This window comes from Channa argus, chromosome 20 (genome assembly GCF_033026475.1).
Source record: "Channa argus isolate prfri chromosome 20, Channa argus male v1.0, whole genome shotgun sequence".
Classification (NCBI taxonomy): domain Eukaryota; kingdom Metazoa; phylum Chordata; class Actinopteri; order Anabantiformes; family Channidae; genus Channa; species Channa argus.
The window spans coordinates 18,109,550-18,136,917 of NC_090216.1; the positions used below are offsets into that span (position 1 = coordinate 18,109,550).

A 27,368-nucleotide genomic window follows, 5' to 3' on the forward strand; every position below is an offset into this window, starting at 1 on the left:
TTTTTATATTTTTGATTTTTACACTCTTCAACCAGCCTTATTCTTCTAACACCAACATAGTCAACTTAGGTCAAGAGTAGACTTTTCTGACTGATTCTTGTTTTGTTGATTTTAGCATTTTTAAACACTTATTGTTTTTGTTAGCTTCTGCACCGGCTAAAAAAAAGTACAACATCTGCAGTTAAAGCAAAAGCTTCCTTGCTTTAATTGTTATTCTATAATGTGTCTGTAGCCCCTCCTGGTTGATGTAAAAGAAATAGATCATGCGTGACTAAATCAGGCTCACAAGATGACAGCTCTATTCGGGTCTAGACCCTGAAATTAATATCTCCGAAGCAGTAAAAGTATACTTGCAGCTTAAATATTTTCCAGCAACCATAACAACTTACTATAAGAAGTAAACTACAGCTGAGCAGTGTGACTTTATTAGTATCTGCAGTTTCAGGTTTATGCTGCTGCTAGTGAAGAGGCAGCAGGGGGAACATTGCGATGAAGGTAGCGAATAGCTGGATGAATTTCTTCCCCTCAGCCTCGAGTAGAAACTTGTTCTTTTCAACCTCAGCCAAGCTAGTAATTGCCACTTAAATGTGAGGACTGGACTGGACCCCTGTACTGGACTGCCAGGATAACAACAGTTCATCTTAATATGTTTATTTTTCCACCCAGCTGGGACATTTGGTTTCAGACAGGAGGCTTGTGTTAACTTTATTACGGCGACAACTATTGCTATTGTTGTTTATGTTGTTGTTGTATTGGATAAAAATAATAAGCACAAACCATCACTATGTATAGTAGGTAATGCACTGTATATGGATACAGTGTACAAAGCCATTAACACTGTCGGTCATCAGAGCCTCTACACAGCACCGTATGCAGTAAGATGTATGCAGAGGTGGTGGAAGTACACAAACCCAAACCCGATACTAAGTGCAAATATAAGCTTAAAAACGTTTTTACTTTTTATTGAAGTAAAGATTCTGAGCAGATTATCTTCATTTTACTTACAGTGATAAAATAGGGTCAAACATCACTGTTGGTAAAGGTGGAGCTGAGCTAAATCACCATATGCTGACAGGTGGTTACTATACAAACAGAAAAGGTTGTGGTTTGTGACCAGATGTCATCAGGAATACATATTTTTCTCTGTATTTTAATTACTATACTAATGAATGTTTGCATCCTGTTAGCTTACAGTTCTACATAATACTGTGGACATTATCTCTGTAATAGCAGCGATGGCAGTTTATTACATATACATTCTAAACAAATACTTCCAATTGATAAATGTTGCTGGAATACTCAATGAAAGTATAGACATGCTTCATTAATGTGGTAGTGTTCCTGAATATTTGAGCAAATACACATTTGAGGTTCTGGAAAAACTTGACTGAACTGGCTGGTAAACATCAACATTAGTGAAAGTGGTATCTATCTACATGATATTACACATTTTTGGAAACATTGTCAGAAATGTTTGAATTTGGTTGCCTGTCTGTTGCTTACTGTTAGACCAAAGGTATTTCTAGAGTTCCTAGAAAATAGTTCTCAACCAATTCACTATTTTCACCAGCATGATATTTAGCTTTTTCTTTAAAATAAAAGGATGTGATTGTCACAGGTTGTTGAAAGTTGAAAATAGAAGAAAGAAATTGCATTGGGCTGAGACCACTCATGTTAGGTAGATGACAATATACTGAAAGAGGGACGAGCATCGTAGGATCAAAGCTGTGTGATAGCGATTAGCTTAAAAAAAAGGGGAATCCTGTCAAAGAGTTCCACTTTAAACCATAACAGTTCACATGGTAATACACTCTTTTTAATTTACAAAACACTGATGTTAATGGGTTGCAATCATGCTTCCTAATGCAGTTTAACATACCACATGTGTATAGCCACTAACCTACCTGTTACTGCTCTTCAATACCAGGCCCGGGTGTATCTAGTTCCAGAAGAAGTTCTGAGGGGAGAGGTTTCAGAGAGTCTCCTTAAGGTGCAGACCAGCCTGGACATCCTGCAGCTCTTCAGGGACACATACGAGGAGCGTAGGGCCAATCTGACCCAGTACAAGAAGAATGGGAGCCTGGTTAAGCCTTGGGACTTCTCCCCACTTTTAGTTTTCTCTAGACTTGACTGTTTTATTAACAGAGTCCGGACCATTAAGGTTAGCTTCGTGACAGAGTTGAGATACTAAACTGAAACATACAGTATATTAAATTCGTACATGTTTTGCACTTATCCTGCAGTTGACTTTGATTGCCTCTCTTGCCCTATTCTTTTATCTTAGGATATCCTATTAACAGCTGTGGACCTTCTAAAGCTTGAGAAATTGGAGATTGGAGGCATCCAAGGCCGAGCCCTCAGTCAGCAGGTCCAACTGCTCCACCAAAAATTTGTAGAGACTTTTAAAGTCTTTACAGAGAAGCCTTATGATTGCCTGGATCTCAGCAACAGGGTATGGAGTTTTACGATCACAGGGTGCATAAAGGGTTTCGCTCAATTTCATACAGGCAAAATACATTTTTGGGGGGCAACTTTTAAGGTCGGTTTGGCTGGCTTTTATGATACTAGACAGAGACTGGGAAACACCATCGCTGCATGGTCGTCCCAGTGTTTGTTGGAGAAAATAGTTTTTCAAACAACGCTGCCTTTTAATGCTAAATGCAACCGCAAGGGGGCACAAGCCAGTGTCTTCTTGTCTGGATAAATGCAGAGGGTTGTGTCAGGAAGGGCATCCGACGTAAAATACATGCCAAATTAAACAAGCGAATCGTGACAATGACTTCCATACCGTATTGGTCGGGGCCCGGGTTAACAACGACCGCCACCGGTGCTGTTGACCTACAGGGTACAGATGGAAATTGGACTACTGTTGGTACGAAGTCATAGAAGGAGAGAAGGGACCTTGAATGTTATGACTATGACACTGAATGCTAGAGAGTTGATTGACATGATGCAGAGAAGGAAGGTGGACATACTGTGTGTCCAGGAGACCAGGTGGAAAGGTAGCAAGGCTAGAAGCTTAGGAGCAGGGTTCAAGTTGTTCTACCATGGGTCAGATAGGAAGAGAAATGGAGTAGGAGTTATCCTGAAAGAGGAGTTGGTGAGGAATGTTCTAGAGGTGAAAAGAGTATCAGACAGGTTGAGTCTGAAGCTGGAAATTGAAGGGGTGATGTTCAATGTTGTGAGTGGTTATGTCCCACAGGTAGGATGTGAGTTAGAAGAGAAGGAGAAATTCTGGAGTGAGTTAGATGAAGTGATGCAGAGCATCCCCAGAGGTGAGAGAGTGGTGATTGGTGCATATTTCAGTGAACATGTAGGTGAAGGGAACAGAGGTGATGAGAATGTGATGGGCAGGTTTGGTTTTCAGGACAGGAAATCAGAAGGACAGATGGTGGTAGACTTTGCAAAGAGGATGGAAATGGCTGTAGTGAACACTTTCTTCCAGAAGAGGCAGGAACATAGGGTGACGTATAAGAGCGGAGGTAGAAGCTCTTAGGTGGACGACATCTTGTGTAGATGTTGTAATCTGAAAGAGACCAGTGACTGTAAAGTGTTGGTAGGGGAGAGTGTAAGCAGACAACACAGGATGGTGGTGTGTAAAATGACTCTGGTGGTGAGGAAGATGAAGAGGATAAAGGCAGAGCAGATGATGAAGTGGTGGAAGTTGAAAAAGGAAGAATGTTGTGTAGTTTTCAGGGAGGAGCTGACACAGACTCTGGGTGGTTTGGAAGTGCTCCCAGATGACTGGACCATTACAGCTAATGTGATCAGGGAGACAGGTAGAAGGGTACTTGGTGTGTCATCAGGAAAGAGGAAAGTGGACAAGGAGACTCGGTGTTGGAACGAGGAAGTTCAGGGGTGTTTCCAGAGAAAGAGGTTAGCTAAGAAGAAGTGGGACACTGAGAGGACTGAAGAGAGTAGACAGGAGTACAGCGAGATACAGCGTAAGGTGAAAGTAAAGGTGGCAAAGGCCAAACAAAGAGCATATGAGGACTTGTATGCTAGGTTGGACACTAAAGAGGGAGAGGTGGATTTGTACAGGTTGGACAGACAAAGAGATAGAGATGGGAAGGATGTGCAGCAAGTTAGTGTGATTAAAGATAAGGATGGAAATGTATTGACAGGTGCCAGGAGTGTGATGGGAAGATGGAAGGAGAACTTTGAAGAGTTGATGAATGAGGAAAATGAAAGGGAACGAAGAGTAGAAGAGGTCACTGGTGTGGAGCAGGAAGTAGCAAAGATTAGTAAGAGTGAAGTGAGGAGGATGTTAAAGAGGATGAAGAGTAGAAAGGCAGTTGGTCCTTCATTGTGTCTTTCTAGATTTAGAGAAAGCGTATGACAGGGTGCAGAGAGAGGAGCTGTGGTATTGTATGAGGACGTCTGGAGTGGCAGAGAAGTATGTTAGAGTGGTGCAGGACATGTATGAGAGCTGTAAGACCGTGGTGAGGTGCTGTAGGTGTGACAGAGGAGTTCAAGGTGGAGGTGGGTCTGCATCAAGGATCTGCTCTGAGCCCCTTCTTGTTTGCTCTGGTGATGGACAGAAATTAGATTATGGACAGGATCAGGAATTAATACATCAGAGGGACAGCTCATGTTAGATGTTTTGGACGGTGGTTTGGACATGTTCAGAGGAGAAACTGTGAATATATCGGTAGAAGGATCCTGAGGTTGGAGCTGCCAGGCAGGAGGTCTAGAGGAAGACCAAAGAGGAGATTTATGGATGTTGTAAGAGAAGAGGATGCAGAGGACAGGGTTAGATGGAGGAACATGACTCGCTGTGGCGACCCCTGAAAGGGAACAGCCCAAAGGAAAAGAAGACTACCTTTTAGTGCTACCTAGCTGCTTAAACAAAGTTTTTTCTACGTTGGAGCGAGAAAAGCAAGTTACTCTGCTTGTAGGACTCAGTCACTGTTCTCTGCTGGATTTCTCTGGTCAGTGAAATGTGAAAAATGGTATGATATCTGTGTATGATGTGGTGACTCTGTGTTAGCTTGTGTTGCTGTGTGGTGCTTGGTTGTTGGTCTAGCTGAGCTATGTCCCCCACAGGATTTTGAAGAAGATGTGAGGGAGTTCCAACTGAAAATAGATGATACAGACCGACAACTAGGAGCCATCTTCTGCCAGGCCTTTGATGAGGCCTCTGGACTAGAGCATGCCTTTAAGGTTTGAAAACTTAATCCCGTTTTTTGTTATACATACAGGTACACACTTAAGTATTAAAGCCCTTCAGCTTATTTGATGTCTGCAGGTTCTGGATATGTTTGGAAGCTTGCTGGAGCGCACCTTGATGGCTAAAGATGCTCTGGACCATTACCCTCTCCTTGTCTCCATATTTGACAAGGAGCTAGACTGCTGTAAAGTCCTCTACAATAAGCACATTCAAGCTGCGGAGGCACTGGGTAAGCGTAAGAACAAATGTGTTGTTTCATAGGCTTTTGTGTGTAGGTGTGTTGTTTAGTTCATTTTGCAATGGTTTACTGTGTGGAATTTATGTACATCCATCTGTATGGGTAAGCTAAATTGATTGTGCTGAGTTTGGCTTGTCTACCGAATTCTGCATTCACTGCACAGGAACGAAACCCCCCCGGAGAAATGGTCGATTTTTAGATATAAAGCAGCTGAATGCATTGTAAAATGTAAAATGTGTCTTCCAATGGGATCATTGAACGTGGTTTCAAAGTTGATCGAACTACATAACGATGAGAGCTCCAAACGTCATCTTAACTGACCTTGGGGTTTCAGCCCTCTCCATCTTGGTGCCATGTGCGCAGAAAGGGGCAGATGTAAAGCAGTGCTATGTGAATTCTTGGTGTTCCTGTACTGAGAACTGGGACAGAGCTGGTCCCTGCTGATTCACACATTCATATAAAGGATTTCACCAAAGTTATTTTTTGTTTGCAATAATAAACAGAAATTGCACCTAACAGAGGGTAAAAAAGAAAATAGAGGGCAAATCTGCATACTCTAGAGACTGAGGAGATGTGGTCCTTAAAGTCTTCGTCGATGATGACCCCCAGATTTCTGGCCCACTTAGTGGGAACAATCACTGTAGATCTAGTGTTGTCCAGATGCTGATGTTGTGTTAAAGGTCTGGTTTGGAAGACAACAACTTTTGTCTTGAAGAGGTTGAGCTGAAGATGCCTCTCTCTCATCCAAGCAGAGATTTCATAGAGACAGGCAGAAATGTGTGATGAGACAGGGGAGTCTCCCGTTGGAAAGAACAGGACGTGCTGTGTGTCATCAGCATAACACTGATAGGAAAAGCCATTTGAGCAGATTCAAGAACCCAGGGATGTAGTATAGACGGTAAAAGAGGACGACCAAGAACTGAACCCTGTGGCACACTGGTAGAGAGGCTATGAGAATTAGAAACATGCCCCTGCCTGGATACCTTAAAGAATTATCCTGATAGGTAAGAACAAAGCCAGGTTAGAGCTGGTCCAGAGATGCCCAAGACAGAGAGTGTGGACAAGAGGATCTGATGATTCACTGTGTCAAAGGCTGCAGACAGATCGAGCAGGATTAAGATGGAAGACTGACCTGCGGCTTTTGCAGCTCGAAGAGATTCCATGACAGTCAGGAATGCTGTTTCTGTGGAGGGACCATTGTGGAGTGAAGTGAGACTGGTTGACATCTAGGAAGTTGTTCTTGGAAAGAAAGTTTGAGAGTTGATTGAAGACTGCTCGTTGCATGGTCTTGGTCAGAAATGGAAGAAGAGAGACGGGTCGGAATTTGAAAATGAGGAGAGCGATGCAGTGTTGGAAGAAGTTAGCAGGATGACATCATCTGGAGGAGAGAATTGTGAGCTGATGTCTGCCTCCTTATTAGTAAAGAAGCCGGCAAAGTCTGCAGTGAGAGAGGTGGATGGAGGAAGTAGAGGTGGGTAGATGAGTGATTTGAAAGTGGAGAACAGCTTTCTGGTGTCTGTGGTGTCTGTGAGCTTCTCCTGGTAGTATTCAGGACTTAAGTATACTTAAGACTTAAGTCAGCCTCTTCCTTTCCACATTTAGGTTTAAAATCAAGTTATAGATCTTGGTATAACTACTGTCTTACTCTTTTTATGTTTCCACCAGTCTCCATTGTAATGTAATGTAATGTGTAAGAGAATATTCATTATACATTAGGTCATTTGCCCTTTGACTGTGGTTGAAAATAAAATACAAACCCCCAGCCAGTCAGAGTAGGGGCTTCTGAAATAAACTTGACTGCTAATAAAAATGGAGAAATCTAAACTTTGTGTGAATAAAATAGATGTTTAAAATACACTAAATATTATATAAATGGTAAATTCTTTAAGACTGTGTATGAAGATAAAAACACAAATGTTTAAAATTAGAGATTGCTGGAATTACTTTAGTGCTTCACCCAAAAAGACTTAAAAAAAAGCTGATATTTGACTAAGTTCTATCAAGGTTACCAATATAACCAATCAGTGAGAGAGCGCACACAATACCGGGACCCTGGAATAAAATCTAGTCTTTAGTTTTTCTTTTTCTGGTATAATAAGGCAAATCAACTTGCTGAACTGAACTGTGCTTTTGTTTCATTGATGTTCTTGTGTTTGACAGAATAGACAGTATAAACACATATATACATATTAGACCAACTGTAACTCTTTTTCAGTGTTTGTAGTATGTTTAGTAATATTCATTTCTCTGAAAGTCACCATACCAAACATTATGTTAAGAGAATAGCCCGTCATTATGCAAAATGTAAGCAATAAAAGTCCCATTTAGTTCTTGTCTTGCATTTGGTAGAGAGCAACTGTAGCCCAGGCTCCACAAGCCACACTGCCTCAATTCCATGAGGTTTATGTTGTGTGTGTTTGGCTCGAATTAGAGCAAGTGCAGAGAAATGGGACTGGCATACATTGTGTCAATAATGGTGGTGCATTGTGTCAATGCACCACCATTATAAAATCCATCTCTGCAGCAGAGTTCCAAAGACCTGTAGAATTAATGCCAAGGTGCATTGTAGCTCTTATGGTGGAACACAGTGGTTTCCCACCACAGTCCAAAGACATGCATGCTAGGTTAACTGGTGACTCGTAGGTGCCCGTAGGTGTGAATGTCAGTGTGAATGGTTGGCTGTCTGTGCATGTCTCTCTGTGTTGGCTCTGAAATGGATTGGAGACCTGTCCAGGAAGTACACTGCCTCTTGCCCAATGATAGCTGGGAATGACTCCAGCCCTTCATGACCCTGAACCAGTAAAGCAGTTACAGAAAATGGATGGATGGATGCCTCTAACAATTTCTAGATTAAGCCTTTTTCTCCTGACTTTAGTTACCAGTTGTTTTCTGTACAGGGAGAAGCAGCTGCCACAGACTGTAACACACCAGCCCGTAGTCAGATTTCTACACATTCCATAACAGTATGACAGTACTCCAAGGCACAGTTATGGCATCTTTGTAAAATGTCTTAGTGCACTGTACTCTGGTGCTGCCTTAATTGGAACGTTATATGTTTTCTGATGAAATAGTGTCTTTTTTAGCTCGAGCTTTTTACTGACTTTGTTGTAAATGTCTGTGTCATAATAAGTAATGTAACGCTCAGGTTCAGCACCAGTGAATAAGAATATGCCGTCAGTAGCTGGGGGGCTAAGATGGGCCCAGGAGCTACAGCAACGCATCCAGACCCCGTTCTCTAAATTCCGACACCTTACCTATCCGTGAGTCCCCTATGTTGTCTCTATCATTTTGCTGTGGACACGCATTTTGAATGGTCTCAGTATGAATCAATTGCTCTGTAAACAGCTCTTATAAAAACGATACTTATATCCTGGCAACTGCAAACATTTGAAGTAATCTTAGCATTGGTTGTAAACTTTCATCTTCTGTAGATGTTTGGACTCTGCAAAAGGAGCCAGGGTCATCCAGAAATATGAGGACATGATGCAACTGTTGGACAGGTATGTGTGGCTCTTATCTCAGTGTATTTAACTATATGTCATCATGTTTAGATGTATGCATTACTGAATAAAAGAACAGAGAAGAAGATTACACAGAATACTGAGCGACAGAATGAGATGTTACCTTATTGGACTGTAAATACCATGAAAGTCAATAACACGAATCAGACGTTAGCTCAGTTTCTGTTTTCTTCCAGTAATTTCACGCCAACATTGTTTTTAAATTAATGATTTTTTTTATTTGAGTGTATAACATTTATGAAGCAGGCCCTCTGGACATGCAGCTCTGTCCATGATTTATGTTCTCATTACTGTGGCACTGCTCTGCAGATTATTTCACAGGGCTCCCATAATCCCACATGCTCTGTTATTGCTCACTGATGCCTTTTAGATGCCGCTTAAAATCAAAACCTGCAAGAAAAAGCATCCCATTGGGGAAAAATGCTGTGGTCCATGGAATCAAACTGAACTGTGCCACAGATATATTGATATAGAGAGATGCTCTTACAAAAGGGCAGCAAAACGTATAAATAGTTATAAATTGACTATATTGTAACACTTTTGACATTAGTCGTAAAGTAATAGCTTAATTTGAGGGTAATGCAAGAATTATGACTTTTGGTTTTAGATTAGGCAAAAAAAAGCCAGATAGTATGTGAGGCCAGGTCTGTCATCTTGTGAGGATGACATCCATCATCTACGATGATTTTATTACTTTGGGTGTTTGCACACCTTTTGTTTTGTTTGGCTAAAATGTTGCTCAGAGGACAAATTAAAAAAATGTTTTTTTGGAAAGGTCATTTTATAATACTTTATTATTATTATTATTATTATACATTATTGATAATTCATAAATCAGGTTGTCAACAATAAATCCAACATTTAATCTTTGTTCAAAAATGATTAAAAGCACATTAATAATCAACCATATTTTTGTTTGGCTGTTATTTTTATTGGGTTTTGGACAACAATAGAACTCAATGCACAGACTTACAAGATAATTCAAGCAGGTTTAATGGACAAAGAACGTTGCATTCTCATCACAATAATAATAATAATAATAATAATAGTTGATGAAAGTGATTAAAGTATTAATTATTATTAATGAATGTGGAAATGGAAATCATAATTAGCAGGTAAACCACAATACTAATACCTGTTGGTTTCTGACCTGGGTTTTTTCAGGTTTTTGGTTACTTACAAAAAAGAGATTCAGTACAGATGGTTTAGGTATTTAACCAATCAGTTTAAGGTATAAACATGTCCATCCACTCAGCTCCATACCCCCCTTCACCTACACTGTTATTCCCTGTTACCTTCTGCTACACACTTCAGGAAGTTATTTTTAGGAAATTACAATAAATAACAATGCTCCAAAACAGAAATAATTGAAATTCTCTGATTAGCTAAAAGTGTGAGCCTTACTCAGAAACCATTAAAGCCAACATATCTAGTCTGCACTGTAGCCAGTTCAGTTAGTCTGGAACACAGGAGCTCTTCACATTAAGATAAGTTTTAGAATTTATTTATTGTAAAAAAACATCCCAAAACATACACACTGTACCTTTATTTTCTTTACAGTATGGTAAACTAAATGCGTGGGCACGATGTATGCAAACAGGTCCTTAAGGAATTCTATGCACATTATAGTGCATAAACAGTGATACATTCAAATGCACCAGGACAGATGCCCACTCTTTGTGCTTTGCATGCTTCATATCACTCTTTCACTTCATGTCCCCCCCACCCACAGTAATGGAATGATGAATAACGCCAGCTCTTTGCCCTCAATTTACTACAAATTAGAGCTCTTGTTATGCTGTAATAATCACGGCCTCTGCCTTGAATGAACGCAAACATTATTATACATAGTCCAGTCATGAGCAGTATGGGCATCCTCACTCATTACCCCCAAAGATACAATGCACCGTGATTTATGGCCATGACCAAAGGCTTTGATTGCCTCTGTGTCTGCAGTCCCACTATCAGGAAATGAAGCTCACAGCAGAAATCCAATAAGGAGCACACTGTGCACACTGACGTTCTCATCATAATCACGTCTGTTTACAGATTGATATAGCTGTATAGAGCCCGGACATATTGTCTGTTTACAGCCTTTCGCTGATGAATCAGCAATTACTCCTCCCACACCTACATCTAACCTTCTTCACTGCTACCTCTCCCTTTGCTCCTATTGTCTGCTTGATATGGACGAGTGACTCAATGCCTCTCATTCTGTTTACAAACTCAGAGAATTGGTAAAATGGCTCAATCATATGCCTTTTAGCTGCTTGTTTTGTTGCTTATGTTAATTTGCCGATGTGAGTTATTTTACGCCTGTGGCCTTGTGAAATAAAAGCTTCAATCCTTTTAATGCGATGTGAAACAGTGTTATACCCTGGCAGTAAAGCTAGAAATTCTTTTTCTGTGATGATATTTTGTGCTTGATTGTGATCGCAGATGTTGTTCTTTGGTATTCTAGATACTGCACCGGTCTGTATGAGACATGGACAGAGACTGTGGGCGAGAGTTCTCAGTACAACCTCAGCCTGCCATTAATCAGCAGAGACCCAGCAACTCAGCTGATCTCAGTCAACTTCAACCCTCAGGTTTTTACATTAAACCCACATGTTAGAAAACTGTCAACAACAGACTGTGTCAAGCTGTGTTTGTGTTTGTAAAGCACACTGCAATTTTTTTCTCTGATTGATTGTGGACAGAGTCTGATTGATTTATTATTTTGGTTATGTCTTTTATCATCCACAGTCTTACACTTATTGCATAAATCCTTAAATAAAGTGAACACTCTTTTTAATGAGTTGGGTCAGTAATTTGGGATCAAACTGTCCTGTGTTATGGTGAATGCAATGAAAGACAATATACATAAAAATAAAGGTATTAGATTTTAAACATTGTCAATATCCTGCACTAAACCCTAATTTGACAATGTGGTTGATTATATGTCTCCAAATGTGTCTCTTTTAACCCCCCCCCCCCCCCCCCCCCAATGCAGCTGGCTTCGGTGTTGAGAGAAGTGAGGTACTTGGAGGCCAGACAGACTGAGGCGATCCCAGAAACTGCAGTGCAGATCTATACCACCAGGGGGCAGCTCTGGCAATATGTGGCCAACCTGGAGCTTACTGTGACCCGATATAACAAGGTTGGTGTGGATACAGTAAAACGTGGCTGAGTTTATGATTGTTCACGTTTCCACATTTCCTTCTAGCCTTTTGAAATTTTGCTGTATTTTTATATTTATTTTCGTAATGGATTGAAATAATTTTGAAGTTGCACTTAAGGACCAACATAGCCAATGTTATGTAATATGCCAGACCAAATATTGCCACATTCATAGTGCCTGTCTTATACTTAAATTTACTTTAATGAGCATAATAATAAATATTTTATGAGAATCAGTAATATAAAGGGCTACGGTTAGGGGAGTTGCTACAATTTTTAGGCATTATCTGTCCCTTAACTGATTCAGTGCAGTATAAGCTTCTTTGTTGCAGTCATCTGTTAAGGTGCAACATGTTTTTAGTGGGAACTGGCTCAGTTTTCCTTTTCACCATAATGCAATGAATGCAGTCACCTGTATTAAGAAACAAGTTAATAACTTATATGTGTTATTATAGAATGCATATGTAATTGGCATTGATGTATGGTTTTCATCATCCAGCCAAGATATTTAGGTAAAGATATATTTCCATTTGTCTTTTATTTTGGCCCTCGAGATTTAAAAAGACAATTAAATTGCTTTGGATAATCATGATCCTTGTAGGATGTATTAGTTGATAAATCAGGTATTCAGTTATCATTTTTATGTCTTTGTAGCCTCCTCTGCTCATATTTTCAAATACATTAAGTATGTATATTTCAGATATGTAAAATTGAACAGTATGGATAAACATATTTGGTTATCACCCTTCTCAGAAAATACTTTTTTATTTTTTGTGGTTGCTCAATATTTATGTTAGATATATCAAATATGTAAGATATAAGTTACATATGTTAGTTACAATGTTTACCATACTGCTTTCCATATTTAATGTAGGTTTAGTTTTACCCTGAGTTCAGATTTCCCATTTGAAATGTACTATGCAATGCTCATTTCAGTGTATGTAGCATTTGAAAATTCAAATCTAACACTAACTCATAATAGTGCATTAGCAAACATAACTAGAAGTTATTTGGGCACATCAGCCATCTGAACAACCAGAATGGACAGAGACACTAACAGGTCTTCTCTTGTAAAACCATCAGTTTTAGATATTAGAATCTCCCAGTCACATTTTTATTCGTGTAAATTAAAGAAGCATCGGCTTCTGGTTCTGAATTAAGGAATTAAGTATTTAAATCTGATAGCATTGAAATTTAAGTGCTTTACCAAAGTCATTGGGTTGTTATTGTCTCATGTGTAAAAACAGTATAGTTACTTAAGATTTGATGTTTTTGTTGGTGTATAAACAGAGTATTTATTTTCACTGAGCATCTTGGGCACATACATTTATTTGAGGATAAATAAAATTTTATCTGATCCATTGTCAGGTTGTAGCTGCATGCTGTGATCAGTTATCAGGCTGTCACTCAAACCAATCTGTCTTCTCAACCTACAGACTGTAGGCTTAAATAAGCCAATTCCATGCTGCAATCACGTCGGATAAATAACTGAACTTTCATTTCGAAACCACCAGTGCCACAAAAATGTCATCATAGAGTCCTGTTTTGTATTCATTCATGCTGGAAGGCTTGTTGTCGTGTGCTGCTTATTTCCTTCACTTGTTAGGTGGGAAAATTTTCACTTTAATCGACTCTCACTAGTTTCCTTCTCAGAGATCAACAATCTAAGAAAACCTGGTTACTTAAGTAAAAGGAGGGTTGTGTCAGGAGGAGCATCCAGCTAAATCAACATGCTGACTAATCATCCACTGTGATGATTTTTTGATGACTGTGACGACAGTGGCGCATGAGGTAGCACGGTCATCCATCAGTCCCACAGTTGTTGGTTCGATCCCCATCTCCTCGGGTCAAATGTCGAGCAAGACACTGAACCCCAACTTATATGACCCTGAACTCACAGGATAAGCCGAATGAAGCCAAGCTGCAATGTGCGCAGAGTGGAGAATACTACAATAGCTGTATTATGGTGGTGTTTTCTTCATGCTGCCTACTACTGTTACATAAATGTCAAATTCATAGCATCGATCGGTTACATTCAGAACAGTTACTGAACTGAGCTGCTGTTTAAACATCATTGTGCCCTTGCTGTAGAAAGACAAACAGACTTTGAATTTAATCTCCAAATTATGTTAATGCTGATGTGCTTTGTGTGCATGTGCGCACTGAATGAGTTCAATGAAAGAATTACCTCATAAAATATGCTGCTACATAGTTTTATTGTGGGTTGTAATGGGAACTAGACATGGGGGCAAAATGGCAATTTTAATAATGGAGCATAAAACAATAGAACCAATGTAATTACCTCAGCCATGCAGAGAACACCCAACAAACCTAGACCACATGTATAACAGCTGCCTCAATGAGATGATTATATTTTTAAAATACAGCATTTCATTGCTTCAGGTACATGTTAAAGTCCAATTAAGTCATAGCAACATGGAACGATCCAGAAACAATGGCGTTAATGAGGATGACTCCACATCTTAATGCTCTGGGCTTCTGTGTGGCCTTTCAGTGGCAGTTATATTAAAACTGGGTTTCTGTACACACTTAATGGGAGCTGGAAATCACATCTTTTCTTTCTTTCTTTCTTTCTTTCTCTCCCATTCCCTGGCCGTAGGTGATGCACTCTGTGCTCAGCGTGGAGCTTCCTCTGGTTCATGGCCAGCTCAGGGACATTGACGATCAGCTCAAAAAGGCAGAGGAGACTCTGAACTGGAACGGACAAGGTCTGGACACATACTGATACCTTGCAGATGCAGTTTATGTTTTTTTTCCTACTGTTAACGGGTCAGTAAACCCACAGTACAAAACACGACATTATGTACATTACTTTTCTTTGTGTGCTATTGCATCCCCTATAACATTAGATATGTGGTTTGATTGTTATTAGGAGGTGTTTACATCTTTTTCAAACTTTCAGAATTTGATGTAGCAAAACAAGCAACAATCTTTTACTGATTTAGGAACTGTCTAGTTCTTCATACCCTCTCTTGGATGACTGTCCTTGTGAAGGTTACTGGGTCTTGTTCAGGAAGGTTCCTGTGGTCTGCTCTCAAGTCCACCAGTCACTGGACATTGTTGTTATGTGATGCCTCCTTCTCAAATATGCTTTTCCAGTATTCTTTAGTCTCCAGCCTTGGTGGGTCTCATGTCAAGCAGGTAGCATGGACTCACTGGATATTGACCATGCCCTAACCGGAAATCGAACCCGCGACCTACTGTACCAAAGTCAGTGTCAACCAACTATCCAGCTGTCATATATATATGAATATATAGACGGACACACACTCACTCCTGTACAATCTAATGCAATCCACTACAGCAACTTTGCCACGAATTCTATTTTTACAGTGTAATAATTTCTTATTAAAAATGAGTAAGGTGGCCAAAACATTAGAGCCACCTCTTTCTAAAATGCAGTCCAGTACGACTCCCATGCCCACTTCAACCTCAGTAATAAACAGACAGTAGAATTATCCCCTTTCTGACAGTTTCAACTTAAACACTGAGAAATTATAACATTGTAAAAGTAGAATTCATTGCAGAGCTGCGGTGTTGAATTGCATTGGATTGTACAGGTGTACCTAATAAAGTGGCCATTGAGTGTATGTACCCACACACAGTATTTGTATAAAAATGCACAAATATTAGAAATAGTTCTCCCTCACTGCTCAACCCTGATCTTTTCCTCTGTCTGTGTCATATTTGTAAGGCAGAGCAGGCAGCTGAGGGACGTGAACAAAGAGCCTTTGCATTTTAAAAACATCAAATTGGAGTAGGAGTGGTGTTCAATCATTGATAAGCTTGGATTGACACAGCTCTGACAGACATGTCGTGTTAGTTTCTTCAAGTCCAGGATTCCCAGAAGAATGTAGCAGAAATGAGAAGAGTGTTTTTGGTACATGCCAATGCACTCAGCTGTCCGCAGGGACAAATTCACAGTCCCTCTGCCGAACATACACTACCTGCACACACATCTGCTTTGTGTGCTGCTATGTTTGTCTGCTGTAAATTTCTTTGGTAAAACCGTATAGGATTACTTTTGTCTCTGTACTATGTATTTTGTAGAGAATGACTGTACTCATTCATGTATGTCAGGTGCAACTTGTTTCCCTCAAAGGTTTCTTACTGTTTTATGTAAAACACCCCTGATTGTGACCTAGGGCATCAACGGCTCGAGGGGCACCGAAAGGAAGGCAAACATTTTGTAATTTGTTTCTGGTGCCCAGAATGTCAGTTGCACAAATGTTCATTGATGTGTTCCATTGGTAAATACACCACTGCCATCACTCAGATCTGAGAGTTGACTGTGTGCAGACATTTTACCCCCCTTGCTTATGTTGGTAATAGATAACTGGCTGCTGTTCTTTTGGTAAACAATGTTGTTCATATGCTCACATCACAGTGAAATTGACTCTCTGTACAGCTTTTAAATTTTATGGGCGGTTTGTTGAATATACACAGACATGTAATCAGGGAAGCATTAATTATTAATGTTGAAACATAAACTGTTGTATGCCATTTACTATAAATTGTCTAAAAAGGTGCATTTTTTCTGCCATAAGATTTCTCATCATGCCACAATCACTACTACATTAACACTTTTTGTCAGATATTTTTATTAATAGACAGTTTCTGAACCTATATATTGAATATAATAGTGATGTTTATGATTGCTTATGTGTTTTTAAATGTCCATTTACGTTTATATTTAGTCTTTTTTTTTTTGCATTTATTCAGAGCAACCTACAAGTGAGGAAAGAAGCAAGCAGAGAAAACATTAAAGCAGCTTGCTATGAGGAGGATTGAAGAAATAGCGTAGCTTTGTGTCAGAGTGGTTAGCACTCCTGCCTCACAGCAAGAAGGTCCTGAGTGCGAGGACCAGACCAGACAGGGCCTTTCTGAGTTTGCATGGTTTTTGTGTAGGTTTCCACTGACGGCTCCAGTTTCCCCTGCTGCTAAAAACATGTGTGTTAGGGACCAGGTCAGGTCACTGTTCCACATCTATCTATGCAACAAAGAGAGCTTCCATGTTTACCTGAGTATTGCGCTCAGTCGCAGCGGCTCAGGACTAATAATGAAAAGCTCTTTACCTTTATGTTTCAATTTCACAAGCACAAGTAAAGATAGGACAGAGAAGTTTTTTTTTTTGTTAAGTGCATATGAAGTTGTGGGAGAGTTCTGTTTTCAATAGTTTGGTTGCTCATTCCACCATTGTGTGATAGCTGAGCAGTGAAAACCAATTGTCACAGCACTGTGTGTAAACTCCTGATAAGTGCAGTTTGACCTTCTTACGTTATATGGAAGAAAAACTGCACTTAAAATATTGTCTGCGGGATCGAACCACTGACCCTGTGGTCAGTGGCTATATGTCGAAGTGTCTCTGGGCAAGACAATGAACCCCTAACAGTCCATTCCTATCTCCAGCTGTCCAGTGCCGGTACAGGGGAGGGTTGCGTCAGGAAGGCCATCCGGCGTAAAAACTGTGCCAAATCAACATGCGGACAATGATCAGCTGTGGCGACACTGAACTCACGGGAAAAGCCGAAAGGAAAAAAAATAAAAGTTTTACTGGTCAATATTGACCACTTTTGTTACTTCTGACAAAGAAGGAACATTTGTACCGACTGAACATGAACATTTGTGATGTTGGCTTTAAGGGTTAAGTTTGTATCCGTTTACAATAAAATGGCTTCTAAAGAGACACAAACTCCCATTTTCTTGGCCGGGTAAACTTTCAGAGCTGGCCACCTCCCCCACCAATCCTAAAATGATGATGTCACTTGTTAGCATTAGCGACATTAGCTTGCATAATTGTAAATTTGAGACTTAGTTTTAATTGTTGAAGTAATGTTCTACTAATTTGATCTCTCAACAACACTTTTACATTATCTATTCCCCTCTAGGTATTTGGCAGTATATCCAGGAGGTTCGTGACTCTGTCTGTGACCTGGAGAACCGACTCCAGAGAACCAAAGACAACATTGAGGAGATCCAAAGCTGCATGAGGTCTTGGGCCAACCCTATATTTGACAGGAAGGAGGGCAAAAAAGACACACTGCTGAGTTTAGAAGACAAGACAGAGAGGCTTGACAGGTTTTACAGCCTGATACAGTCTTCAGGAGAAAAGATCCACTTCCTGGTTAAGGTTGTTAAAAGAGTCTTTCCTGTAGTTCTTCAAGCTAATATTAAGTCATTGATTCATAATTTGAATTTGAAGTCTAAACAATAATTTTAATGTAATAAAGATTATGTTCCAGAATAACCGTCACAATTGCTCACATGTCACATGTCTTAGACCAACCTGATGCTGTTCAGGGCCGATCCATCATCTGAGGAGTGGAAGGCCTATGTGGAATACATTGATGACATGATCATGGATGGCTTCTTCAACAGCATTGAGTGTTCCCTCAAGTTCTTCCTGGATAACACAGGTGGGACGTCCAAGATCAGATGACACAGTGCGTTAAGAGGATTTTGTTTAGAATTAGATAAACAAAGTTAAATGAAATTAAATTGAACAGAGAGGATCCAAATCCCAAAAATCGACACTCAGACTTTTAAGTATTTATAAAACTTAAGTGATGCTAGTCATGTTGCTACTCTTGCTGTCAACCTTAAAGTTAATTTCAGCTGTCTAGTACTACTCACTACTCCAATTCTACAGTAATCTAGAAGCATCTTCCTACAGCCAGAAGTGACTTAGACAGCTCCTTAGCAATATATCCTTAGGGATTTTTATGTCAATTGGATGTCCACCTGTATTGACTGTGGACATGAAACAGTTTTGAACTTTCCTGCTATTATGCTGTCAACCATCGGCGATCTGGGATGTGATTCAAGATGTGGTGGATTGCTGCCAGACTGTGTTCAGTTCTTCTCCCTGTTCGATCTCCCTCTCCTTCTCTTTGTGTGGGTTGATTTTACGATTAGAAAGCTTTTTGACATCACCCCTGTAATGAGAGAAGGCGCTGTAAATTCTATGGAGTAAAATAAAAAATGTGAGAAGGTGACAATCCTACAAAGAATTGTCACCAGATTCTCCTGCAGTCAGGTTAGATCTCATAGCTCTCGTCAGCTTTGCAACAGCATAAGGCAGCTGTTTCCAGAGACAAAGCTCTAACAAATCCACTGTACACTACTGACAGGAAAGTTAGCATTTAGTAGCTGAATACTATACAGTGCATGTAACTGCGCACAGCACAATTAAAAGGAGTCTGTTAGATTTACTGTGTTTTCAAACCAATGTCTGTTTTGCTCTGTGTTTGGTGGAACTCTGCTGACATGTTTAGCATCATAACTAAGATGATAATATGTGTTTGTGTGTTTACAAGTTGTTCTATTGCCACAAGTCGCCAATATATAACTACTGGTTTAATTCAAAAAATATGTTTAAATTAAAAAAATGATTTGCTTTGAAATTAATTTGGAATAATTGTCTCCTGCTTTTGCAATTGATTCAAGAGTCACTGCAGAAATATTGTAGTAGTAGTTTTACATATTGTGCTCAATACACTTTTCTGTCACAATCTCTAAAATAAATGACATTTAAAAAGAGTGACTCATGTGCTATAAAGCTTAAAAAATAAATGATGAGTTAAATACTGTAGCGTTATTTAGAGAATAATATCACCTTTTATCCATATTTTCTATATTTGTTGCCAAAACTATTGTAGATAAAATTTAGGGCTGTGTGATACGGGGAAAGATCTCATAGCCTGATATACTGTAGGTCATTTCATCTCCTGATAACAAATCTTTAATAAGAATTTAAACATATGTGTCACGAAAAGGGGTTTGTTTTGAGCACTTGACACCATTCTTGTGTGTCTCAGGTTGGGGGACATGAGGATTATTTAAAATATATTTTTACTTTCTCAAAGTTTCTGTAGCATCTTGAATTTGTCGCCCATTCTGTTTCAGCCTCCTGTGATACACTAAAATATAGAATTTTACAAATCCATCCATGCTCAGCTGTGCATATTGCTAACTACAACTGCTGTAGTGCAATAGTGTTTTGTGATGTGGATTGTGACTATGTTTTGTTTTCAGAGTTGTGAACCAGCTTGAAAAATTGAATTGAAAAGTTTTTGTGCACGGGAAAGTAATTCTAGAAAGAGTGGTGAGATGCCATGCCATTTTAACCGTTTCCAATCCTGTCCTTCTCCCAGACCGGAGAACAGTTGTGGCCCCTCTATTTGAGGCTCAGTTAGACCTTAATGTCCCTGACATGGTGTTTACTCCCTCTCTGGAGTTTGGGGCAGGAGACAGTTTCTTCGAGCTGGTGGAAGGCCTCATAAATGATGTGTTCAGAATCTCCTCACTGGTGCCTCGTCTCACCCAGCAAAGCCCCTTCCCTGACTACCAGGTACTGTTTGTTCGAGCCACAATCAATAGTATAACAGTATCGTAAGTGCAGATAAAGTGTCACACACTTAAGGCTATTGTCACAGTGCTATTCTTTGTATCTGACCCCTTACACTCAGACTGACATGGAAGATATGGCTGACCTGGCAGACATGCGTCATCTCCTGATGGAGCGTGTGCAGGACATCATGACAACATGCTGTGAGTTTTGCAACTCTTTGGAGCACTACAGCTACCTGTATGTGGATGACAGGAAGGAGTTCATGCGCCAGTTCCTCCTTTATGGCCACGTTCTCACCAGCCAGGAGATGGAGTTTTATGCTAACGATGGAATTCCAGAGTGTCCTCCAACGCTGGAGAACTTTAGGGAGCAGGTGGACAGGTGAGTAATAGTCAGGTAGAGCACGAGCTTATGTTTCTTTGTGTGTTTTTTTTTAATCCTGGTTAAGGCTTAGGTTAAACAACATTAGTGAAATATTTGGGCTAGATTAGCTTTTTAGAATCTAAATGTCATCATACTGCAGGTATGAGAAAATCTATGAGGAGGTACAGGCTCTGGAGCCAGTGCGTGTGTTCCATGGGTGGATGAGGGTGGATGGCCGTAGCATGAAGAGTGCCTTGCTAAACATCATCAAAAAGTGGAGCTTCATGTTTAAACAGCACCTCATCGACCATGTAACAAACAGGTGAAATACAGTTAAATACACGCTGAGTTTGTGCTGCTACAGCCTACAACACCGGGGGGACACAACTGATTTCACTGGCACTGCTTATTACAAGTAAACTTGTGAGATGTCCCTGTAATATTCCAACTGGTTTATTTGCAGTCTGTCAGATTTGGAGAAGTTTGTCAGTATGGCTGAGACTGGCCTCAGCCAGCAGGTGGAAGAGGGTGACTACGATGGCCTGGTGGGTGTCATGGGTCACCTTTTGGCAGTAAAAGAGAGACAGAACAACACAGATGAGATGTTTGAGCCACTGCAACAAACCATTGCTCTGCTAAAAGTGTATGAGCAGGAGCTCCCTGACATGGTCTACAAACAGCTGGAGGTAAGGACTGATGTTCAGATATTAGAGTACGTGTTCTTTCTGTTGTTGAACTATTTCTCTCCTCTGCACTCACTTCTTCTCACCTTGACTTTCTCGCTTCTTTTTTTAATCTCCTTATTTCTACATCTATCTTTCTACTTGCAGGTGTTGCCAGAAAAGTGGAACAATGTCAAAAAGCAAGCAGTGCTAGTTAAGCAGCAAGTGGCGCCGCTGCAGGCCATCGAGGTTGCCAGCCTTCGTCGAAAGTGTGCCGTATTCGACGTGAAACAGCACAGTTTCAGGGAGCACTTTCGTAAGAATGGACCCTTCAGGTAGAAGAAATGTTGTCTTCTTCTTATTATTATTATTAAAGCAATATTTGACATTTTACTCTATAATTTACATATGTAAGCAGTCAATAGTCTACAACACATTATTGTGTGTTTGTAAGTATTTACAAGGACATTTTAAAGTATTAATATATTTATATACAACTGTAATTAATCCTGTCAATCATCCAGTATCTATGTCCTTCTCATTTACATGGAGTTTTACTGCACACAGCCTTTAAAGAGGTGACTGTGGTATGTGGTAAATGCACAAACTAATACCTCCTAATATTGGTTTTAGGCCAAACACACATACGATCCTGCTCGTGAGATCAAATTATTATTATTATTATTATTATTATTATTATTATTATTATTATTATTATTATTATTATTATTATTATTATTATTATTATTTTATATGTGTGGTACTTGAGATAGAAGGTTCTTGGAGAATAAGAGAGTAGAATTACATAACTGCCAGAATTCAGAGATGATAAAATGAACCATTCCATTGGATATGTGATGAAGGTCAGCACATCCCAATCCGTGATGTCATCAAATTTAGGGTCAAAGTTCAGTTAGTTTGATGCACAACCTTAAACCTGCAGTTTGGTATGAATACCAAAACATTAAAAAGATTGTGCTGTAGTTGCATCAGACATACTGTGTTTCAAACGTAGACATTATATCACTTCAAATAAAATGCACTGTCAGTGATACAGCAGCATGCAGACAGACAGAGTAACTACACATGCTGCATCACGTATCCCGCCTGATCCCCGTCTGGACTCTGTCATGGTTTTGGTCTGTGGTTTGGTTATTCTTTGTTATGTGGTTTGGTTCTCTTTGTTACGTTTTGAATTAGTTTATCCTCCCTGTTTGTTTCATCCTGCTCCCTTAAGTTAGTTTCTCCTGTCTAGCTCTGTTCTTTGGTCCCTGCTTTGGTTTGGTTATTCCTTGTCAGGTTTGCATTAGTTTATCCTCTGCCTGGTTGCTTTACCCTGTTCCCTGTATTAGTTACTCCTGTTAAATTCCCTTTGCCTCTAGTTTAGTTTGTTTGTTTTATTCCCGCCTGTCTATTCCTGTTTAGTTCTGTTCTTTAGTCCCTGTTATTTATCCTCTTACCTGTGTGTTTGAATTAGTTATGATCTTGTCTGGTCCATGGTTGTACCCTACGTTGTGTCTATCTTGTATGTGTGCACCCCATTTGTTTGAATAGCCATCCTGTCTGTCATTCACCCTACTCGTGTACAGTCTGTCGTTTGTTACCTTTTGTTCTGTAAGTTATTACCCTCCTCGTGGAGTGATTTTTAGTTGGGTTATCCCTCCTGTTTCTTTATAAATATGTACCCTTTCCTTTCTACCTCCTCTTGCCATCTCCTTACTTGGGTCCTTGCAAAATGACTTATACTAACCGTAACATGCACTGCACTGGCTTTAACGGTGGTTTCAATGCACAAAATATAAATGCAAGTGACTTGTTTTTTTCTCATGTTGTTGCTCATCTTCAAGTTATGGTTGACGATCAGCAGGTCCTGATTTGTTTAATAAATCGGTCAAAAGTGATTATGGTTTTGGGTAAATTATACTCTAGACAGACGTCTCTTATAGATCAGGCTTGGAAAAGCTTCTCCATTTTGTATCAAGTCATAGCATAATGTGTTTCACTGATTTTACCTCACTTGTGACCAGTATAAGCAGTATAATTTAGTTGGCATTCCGTTCAAGACCTGCACATAGTTTGTCACCAGTAGTGAGGGAGAACTATATGCAAATAAAATACCTTATTTAATTAAGATGTCATATTTGAGATATTATGGGATTGCGACTATGCTTTTCTTCCTACAGTGTTTTTATTAGGATAGAATAAAACTTTATTAACCCTTTGGGCAAATGCCTTTTGTGAAATTAAAGGTGTTATGTAGTATATGTATAATATTGTATTAATGTTGTGATTAGATAAATAGATAAATATGTATTGCACAGACTCACTGTTTCTCCCCATCCTATACAATTCTGCACCTGTTGCCCCTCCCCCTGAATGTATGCTTATACTGTTTTATGACACAGGGGACAAAGGAGTTTTTCGCTCTGTTTGTGCTACGTTTTGGGAGCAGCAGTCTTACACCAGATTCTTATACTCTCTAAGGGGTTGAATGATGTTAAAAGCGCTTTAAAATTCCAGACACAGAATCCGAGCCTGGCATCTGCCAATGTTTGCGTGATACGCAAACTGCAGTGGGTCATGACCATGTTGCACCTTTGGCCCAACGAAGCAGAGGAAGAGCTGCAAGCAGGTGTTTATAATAAATGAGACTTGAGCGCTGCCGTCAGTAGTTGTTCAGCTCGATGGGCTGGTTCTTTTTTGGCACTGGAATGATGCAGGATGTCCGCCAAAGTGGGCACTCTCCCTAACTTCAGGTTTACGTTGAAAACATGTTGGAGGGGTTTCCCCAGTTCGGCAGCACAGTTCTTAAGAATTCAAGGACACCTTGACACCTTGTTGGGACCCACTTCTATTTTAGGATGAAGCTTCCTCGCTCACTTAACCTCATCTGCTGTTATGTGGGAGGAGGCTGTGGAAAGGATGCTGCAGTGATGTAGAGGGGGGGATAGACTGTAGAAGACTGTAGGAAGGGGGGTGTATATGTGTTGAGCGGGGGGTGCAGTGGTTGTACGCTGTTTAAAGTGGTTGAAGTAGTCGTTCCATTCATTTGCCTTTTCCACTGTGCCCCCTACTATTCTTTTCATGACACCATCCAAGACCTTCCTCATGCTGCTCTGCAGTTTGTGCTCCTTTAGTTGTTCTTACCTCCCTCATGCATGGTGTTACGTCCTGCTATGCTAATTTATTGCCTCCTTATCTTTGACTCTGAAGGCCACCTTCCTCCTGTTGAGAACAGCTTTGACTGCTTGTGTTACCCATGGTTTATTATTAGGGTAGTAGTGCGCAATCTTAACAGGGGCGACTACATCAACACGGAGGTTTCAGTAGTCAATCACGCAATGTGACAATCCCTCTATATTGTTACCATGTGAAATCAGCAGGACATCCCATCCGCAATGTCAAAACAATCTCTCAAGGCATTGTCCACTTCAGGAGACCATTTCCTGATGGAGCGTGTTGTGGCAGGCTGTCTTTGTACCAGTGGGCTGCACTGTGGCTGCAGGTAAGCCAGGTTGTATTTTGCCTGCAGCCACAGCCAATTGACCTGCTGTATGTTACCTGGGGGGTGACTGTGTATGCATCCTTTACATTAACATACAGTAGGCCAGTCTTCCTGTTCTCCCTTGTGGGACAATCCAGAACCTGGTAGAAAGAAGCCAGAGTGGAGTCCAAGGCCTCTTTCAGACATGCACTGGAATTCAGCCATTTTTCAGACTTTCTCTGGGGTGGGCGTATGTGTGAAGCAAAACACTGTCACTTTCACAGCTTGGCTTTTGCGTCATGTTCTGCCCAATTACAAGGACTATTTCTTAGCAAGAACGCATATCACACGGACTATCTCCCGATGTTGGTTACATGTCTGAAAGGGAAACTCCAGACAATGTCAGGACCTGATCGTCCTGACATTGTCTGGAGTTCATATATGTAACAGTTTAAAGAAATAACATTGCATCAGCGCTCGGAGGAATGTACACACCGACGGTGATCTCATGACTTTACTCCCTCTGCAGATAGTATGGCCGTACTTCTTTCATAAAGGTGTCTTGGGTTACAGCAGCAGTTATTAATGTACATAATGAAGCAGCAGGTCCATTGCCACATCTCTGTGAAGATAAGCAAGCTGCGCTCCTGGTAGATCCTCTGATTTTTCAGTGCAGAAAATTTTCCGGTTTTATTAGGCAGAGAATTTACATTCCCTCTTATGATGGTGGGGATTTAAACTCCTCCAGTTGTTCACTATCTTAGCCTTTAACTTGACGCCAGCCTTGCAGCCTTGATATCTCTTCCTCTAGTGGAACTAGGAACTAGTGGAACTAGTAGCAAATAAAGTAAAATAAGCATTATGCCTGCTTCTAACTATTGTTGCTGTAATGCTAAATAGAAAAAAAATTTTTTTTATTATTTGCTCACAACTAAGTTTAGCAAGTATCTCTGAAAAGATAATGTTACCTTTTCATCTCCCTCTCAGAAAAGAGGTGTTATCTGGAGGCTTTTACATCCGACAAGGCTAATTGAATCTTATCATAATGATAATTAATTCATAGGTAGAGATGCTTCATCATAACGTCTAATTGTTAGATTAGTTATGTGTGTAATTGGTCTCTTAATAACCTAGTGATTATTTTCCCATTAATGTCATGGAAGTCATTGTTAATTGTCACAGTGCGCGGTTAGGTCTGATTATGCTAGAGCCAAGTCAGACCTGGCAAACCTGCAGCCTGTCATTATATAAACACTGTCTGGTATGGTTGTGCAAATGTGTCTCTGTGTTGATGGCTGCATGTGTGTGCTTGTGTGTTGGTCCAGGTTTGACAATGAGAGCCCCTACCAGATGTTGGATGCCTTTCACCAGCAGATTCTGGAGTGGGAGGCTGTCATGGCCTCCCTGGTGGAGTCTGCCAGCTTGTTTGAGGTCACCATCCCTGAGTACAAACAGCTCCGACAATGCAGGTAAAGCCCAAAGCTTCTTTACATGTCGTGTGCTTCCCGGTCAGTATCTGAAGGGTTGACATTTTTATGGTGATTTAATTCACCCCCCCTTCAAGGCGTGAGGTGGGCCTGCTGAAACAACTGTGGGATATGATCACTGTGGTGGAGTCCAGCATGGCCGCATGGCAGAAGACTCCATGGAGAGAGGTCCACGTGGAGGACATGGAGCTGGAGTGCAAACGTTTCTCTAAAGACATACGGGGGCTAGATAAAGAGGTGAGTACTTAATTACTAAACACCAATGAAGAGTGAGTTCTAAAGTGGGATTTAGATCAATTTAAAAAGCCCAATTTTAATTTTTAATAAATAGTATATTATATTTGGGGAAGTTACACTATAATGTATTATACTATACTAATACACTCCTCCATGTTATAGTACATGAGATAGCACTCTAGGCGCTTAACACGTCATTTAGTCTTCGCTCTGAAAACCTTTTTTCTCTTGTAATGTTGAAAGCTGAACAAAATAAATAAATCATCTTAACAGGGTTAAGTTTGAATAAAATAACAGTTATGTTATAGTACATTTTGCAGTACAAACACATTGATGTTTTTTGTTTTCCATGTCATTTTCTAGATGATCCACTGGTAAGTGTGCCATCGTGAAATCCAGTTTGTAGCCATCAAGTGCACATTTAGGATATTCTCAGATATTCTCATTTGAAACAAGCTTAAAAGGTGGAAAATTGAGCCGAAGGCCTTAGTTCTCAACAATTTCACGGAGCTAATGTCGACATAAGCAGCAGTGAACAGCTTGTAAACTGTCAGCTACAGTTTCCATTGTATTTGGTAAAACTTACAGTTGGTTAATCAATGACCTATTCTTGAAAATGAACTGCAAGTATTAAATATGCCCCTGTTATCATTGCAAACTACATTTATGCCATGCA

At 40.1% G+C, this 27,368-nt stretch overlaps 1 protein-coding gene across 1 annotated transcript in view; it reads left to right on the forward strand.

The window, feature by feature from the left end:
* The window catches only part of dnah9 (dynein, axonemal, heavy chain 9), a 157,204-nt gene that overhangs the window by 10,319 nt on the left and 119,517 nt on the right, over nt 1-27,368 (forward strand). Inside the window, exons 6-23 of the mRNA XM_067489060.1 lie at nt 1,928-2,161; nt 2,285-2,452; nt 5,047-5,163; nt 5,249-5,399; nt 8,554-8,668; nt 8,840-8,908; nt 11,391-11,517; nt 11,922-12,068; nt 14,709-14,817; nt 17,998-18,239; nt 18,390-18,525; nt 20,263-20,459; nt 20,578-20,840; nt 20,983-21,144; nt 21,286-21,508; nt 21,653-21,819; nt 26,294-26,437; nt 26,533-26,692. Of these exons, the coding sequence (XP_067345161.1) occupies nt 1,928-2,161; nt 2,285-2,452; nt 5,047-5,163; nt 5,249-5,399; nt 8,554-8,668; nt 8,840-8,908; nt 11,391-11,517; nt 11,922-12,068; nt 14,709-14,817; nt 17,998-18,239; nt 18,390-18,525; nt 20,263-20,459; nt 20,578-20,840; nt 20,983-21,144; nt 21,286-21,508; nt 21,653-21,819; nt 26,294-26,437; nt 26,533-26,692 (2,931 nt within the window). The remainder of the gene's footprint in view (nt 1-1,927; nt 2,162-2,284; nt 2,453-5,046; nt 5,164-5,248; nt 5,400-8,553; nt 8,669-8,839; nt 8,909-11,390; nt 11,518-11,921; nt 12,069-14,708; nt 14,818-17,997; nt 18,240-18,389; nt 18,526-20,262; nt 20,460-20,577; nt 20,841-20,982; nt 21,145-21,285; nt 21,509-21,652; nt 21,820-26,293; nt 26,438-26,532; nt 26,693-27,368) is intronic.